Source organism: Struthio camelus, chromosome 19 (genome assembly GCF_040807025.1).
Source record: "Struthio camelus isolate bStrCam1 chromosome 19, bStrCam1.hap1, whole genome shotgun sequence".
Taxonomy (NCBI): Eukaryota; Metazoa; Chordata; class Aves; order Struthioniformes; family Struthionidae; genus Struthio; species Struthio camelus.
The window spans coordinates 1145919-1150006 of record NC_090960.1 but is presented as its reverse complement, the minus strand read 5'-3'; the positions used below and the strand labels follow the sequence as shown (position 1 = coordinate 1150006).

The following is a 4088-nucleotide window of genomic DNA, read 5'->3' as shown; positions in this document are numbered from 1 at the left end:
CCTATGGTATAATCAGAAGCATATTTTACCCAGGCTGCTTGCAAGCTAACCCTCTCGTCAGTTCATGCATCCCCTACAGAAGAGATATATCCCACAGAATACAGTACCGCAGAGAGAAGACAAGGATAAAACCAACAGGTAGGTTTTTAGGAGAGCCTCAGGGAGGTGGAATTACAGGGATCCAAACTGCCCTGTTTGTGCCCAGGTCCTTTGGGAGCGGGGAAGGCCAGGAGAAACGAACACAAGAAGCCACATGCTCCTTTCCCAAGGACTGAAGAGGAATTGGCCTTGGCTGAAGCACTGAAGATGAGAAAGGCAGCAGTTCTGATGGCTGCTAACTTTCCACCAAGGACAGATCCACATATTACGCAGGGAGGTTTTTTTTTTCCTGATTAAAAAGGAAAGAAAAAGTAGCGATTGCTATGCACCAATGTCACCGTACTGTGGCTTATTCCTAAGGACATCGCTGGGCCCCCTGCTCCAGAGGGACTGGCTCTGGGCTGGCAGCCCCTCACCCTTTTGCGAGGTCAGTCACAACTTGGAGTGGCTTCTAGTCTAACAGTGCCCCCTGACCCTGCCAGGGCTGAGCATCAGCATGGCCCACCGCCCACCAATGTCCCCCCCATGGTGTGCCCCGTGGTCCACCAGTGACCCCCCGTGGCGTGCCCTGCGGCCCACCAGCGCCCCCCCCATGGCATGCCCTGCAGCCCACTAGTGTCCTCCGCACTGCGTGCCCTGTGGTCCGCTCACATCCCCACCACAGTGCATGCCAGTGGCGCCCCCCTCAAGCCACGGGTGTCCGCCCGCCCGCCCGGTGCCCTGCTGCGCTGCGGCGGCGCCCTGCGAGGGGCTGGCCGTGCCGCGGGCGCAGGCGGCCCGGCAGCGCGGGGGTGCCCCGCGGGCTGCGTGGGGGCTCTGCGGCTGCCGGCTGCACCCGGGGGGCGGATGTGCAGGGGCAGGCTGGGGGGGGGGATCGGGGGGCCGGCCGGGGGGGCCTGGCCGAGCTGCGCCGAGCCCGGGCGGCGGCGGCGGGCGGGAGCCGCGCACGGGCTGCAGGCGAGCGGCGGCGGCGGCGGCCCGTGCCCCGGCGCAGCCCCGTGCCGGTAACGGCCGGGACGCCGCGGGGCTGCCCGCTGCCCGGGCCGGCACCGAGCGGCGGCGGCAGGGACCGCCGGGCTGCTGCGCGGGGAGCTGCGGCGGCTGCCGCGGAAAGCGCCGCTACCGGCAGCCCCCGGCCCGGCTTCACCGCGCCGCTCCGCTCCGCTCCGCTCCGCACGGGCGGAGGGGAGCCCGCCGGGCACCCGCCGCCCGGCCCACGGACCGACACGCGCGGCGGCCCCTCCTATGCACGCGCGCACACACACACACACACATACACACGCGCGCGCACACACACACACACACACACATACACACGCGCATACATACACGGCGCTACACAACCCCGCTGCGCCCCCCGTCCCCTGCGCCGCCCTCCCCACGCCGCGCGGCCCCGGCGCTGCCCACGCCCCCCCCGGCCGCGGGAGCGCTACATTGTAGCGCGCCGGGATTCCACGCGCCGTGACGTCAGGGCGCGCGGCCCCGCCCGGGCGCTATAAGAGGGGCGCGTGCCGCAGTGGGCCCGGCAGCCCGGCGGAGAGCGGCGCCGTGCCGTGCCGTGCCGTGCCGTGCCGTGCCGTGCCGTGCCGTGCCGTGCCGTGCCGGCCCCAGCCATGGCCGCGGCGCTCGCCGGCGGCCTCCTGCTGCTGGCGCTGCTGGCGCTGCGGGGACGCGCCCAGGGCTTCGGGCAGACGCGCTTCATTTGCACCTCGGTGCCGGTGGACGTGGACATGTGCACCTCGCCCGTGCAGAGCGGCGGCGCCGCCGAGGACCTGAAGACGACGGTGCTGCAGCTGCGGGAGACGGTGCTCCAGCAGAAGGAGACCATCATGAACCAGAAGGAGACGATCCGGGAGCTGACGGCCAAGCTGGGCCGCTGCGAGAGCCAGAGCGTGCTGGACGCGCTGCCCGGCGAGCCCAGACCCGGCGGCAGGAAGCAGCCCGGCTTCTCCAAAAACACCATGGGGGACCTGTCCCGCGCCCCCGCGGCCGAGACCTTGAGCCAGCTCGGACAAACTTTGCAGTCCCTTAAAACGCGGCTGGAAAACCTAGAGGTGCGCGGTGCTTCCCGGCCGCGCCGCGCCGCAGGGCGAGTCCCGCGGCGGTGCAGCGCCGGCGCCCGCCCGGTAAGTCCCCCCGTAACGCCCCGCTTCTCGTGTTTGCTCCCTGCAGCAGTTCAGTAGGATGAACTCGTCGAGCCAGACCAACAACCTGAAGGACATACTGCAGAGCAAAATAGACGACTTGGAGAAGCAGGTTCTGTCCCGAGTGAACAGCCTGGAGGAAGGGAAGTACAACCCCAAGAACGAGTCCGAGGAGCGGGGCAAGATAGAGAGCACCCTCACGTCGCTGCACCAGCGCATCAGCGACCTGGAGAAAGGTAGGGGCCCGCCGCCGCCGCCGCCGCGGGACGCGGGGCCGCTGCCCGGGGCCGCCCGGGCCCGTCCTGCCTTCGGCGCTCGCGGTCTGCCGGGGCCGGCGCTGCGCTGCCCCCGGGACGGGGATTAGGCAGCCGGGCTGCGCCGGCGGGATTTGCTTTGCTCGCTGCCATCTCGAGCCCGTTACATAACGGGAGGGGGGACCGCAAGGCAGCGGGGCGCCGGCCCGGCCCGGGGAGCCCAGCGGCGCCCTCCGTCCCCCGCAGGCCAGAAGGACAACCGGCCCACGGACAGATTTCAGCTCACCTTCCCGCTGCGCACCAACTACATGTACGCCAAGGTGAAGAAGAGCCTGCCCGAGATGTACGCCTTCAGCGTGTGCATGTGGATGAAGTCCAGCGCCTCCCCCGGCATGGGCACCCCCTTCTCGTACGCCGTGCCCGGGCAGGCCAACGAGCTGGTGCTCATCGAGTGGGGCAACAACCCCATGGAGATCCTCATCAACGACAAGGTAGCGGCGCGGGGCGCGGGCGGGCGCGGGGGCGGCCGGGGCGCGGGCGGGGGCCGCCCGCCGCCCTGACCCGCTGCCCGCAGGTGGCCAAGCTGCCCTTCGTCATCAACGACGGCAAGTGGCACCACATCTGCGTCACCTGGACCACGCGCGACGGCGTGTGGGAAGCCTACCAGGACGGCACGCAGGCCGGCAGCGGCGAGAACCTGGCCCCCTACCACCCCATCAAGCCGCAGGGCGTCCTGGTGCTGGGCCAGGAGCAGGTGAGAGCCGCGGGGGGGGGCGGCCCGGCGGGCGGCGGCCCGGCCCGGCCCGGCGCCCCCGTGACGGCGGCCCGCTCCCCGCAGGACACGCTGGGCGGCGGGTTCGACGCCACGCAGGCCTTCGTGGGGGAGCTGGCCCACTTCAACGTGTGGGACAGGAAGCTGAGCCCCGGCGAGGTGTACAGCCTGGCGACCTGCAGCACCAAGGCGCTCGCCGGCAACGTCATCGCCTGGTCCGAGGCCAACATCGACATCTACGGCGGGGCCACCAAGTGGACTTTCGAGGCCTGCCGCCAGCTCAACTAGGGCCCCCGGCCCCGCCACGGACACGCGAGAGAAACCTCCTCATCGTCCTTTTTTTCTTTCCTTTTTTTTTTTTTTCTTTCCGCGCAAAAACAACCGAGAACGACGTCCCCCGTTTCGTCCCGAGGAGCCGGGGCGCCCCGCAGCGGGGCCGCCCGCCCCCGGAGCCCCACGACCGTCCGGTTTCTGTCTTGCCAACGTCCTTCAACGCCTGCGTGCCTTGGCCCGGCCCGGCCCGGCCCGCCGCCCCCTCCCCGGCTCGGCTCCCCGCTTCGCCGCCGCCGCCTCGCAGCCCCGCGGCCGCCGTCGGGCCGCGCCGCTCCCCGCAGCGCCCCGGGCACCGTCCTCTTCGGAGAGCGGCGGGGCCCCGGTGCCGCCGGGGGGGCCGGACGGGAGCCCCCTCAGGTCCCCTCTTCCTCCAGCCTGAAGCCACCCGCGCCGGGAGGGCTGCCGGCCCCGCAGCCCGGGGGGGGGGGAAGGAATCGCGGAGCCCCCGGTCCTGCTCCCTCCCGGGACGCCTCTCCGTGCGTGGAG

At 70.8% G+C, this 4088-nt stretch overlaps 1 protein-coding gene across 1 annotated transcript; it reads left to right on the top strand.

Annotated features, from left to right (window-relative positions):
- Positions 1 to 1677: 1677 nt before the first annotated feature.
- On the top strand, positions 1678 to 3844 carry NPTX1 (neuronal pentraxin 1). The gene is made up of 5 exons (XM_068913889.1): positions 1678 to 2153; positions 2272 to 2479; positions 2744 to 2988; positions 3072 to 3251; positions 3336 to 3844. The coding sequence occupies exons 1-5, from the start codon at positions 1713 to 1715 to the stop codon at positions 3555 to 3557; spliced, it is 1296 nt and encodes a 431-aa protein (XP_068769990.1). The 5' UTR covers positions 1678 to 1712; the 3' UTR covers positions 3558 to 3844.
- Positions 3845 to 4088: the final 244 nt, after the last annotated feature.

Excerpts from the sequence above, each read along its gene's own strand:
- NPTX1 (XM_068913889.1), top strand. The coding sequence starts at position 1,713 with ATGGCCGCGGCGCTCGCCGGCGGCCTCCTGCTGCTGGCGCTGCTGGCG. Across the intron at positions 2,480-2,743 it reads CATCAGCGACCTGGAGAAAG|GCCAGAAGGACAACCGGCCC; the intron begins GTAGGGGCCCGC and ends CGTCCCCCGCAG. Across the intron at positions 3,252-3,335 it reads TGGTGCTGGGCCAGGAGCAG|GACACGCTGGGCGGCGGGTT; the intron begins GTGAGAGCCGCG and ends CGCTCCCCGCAG.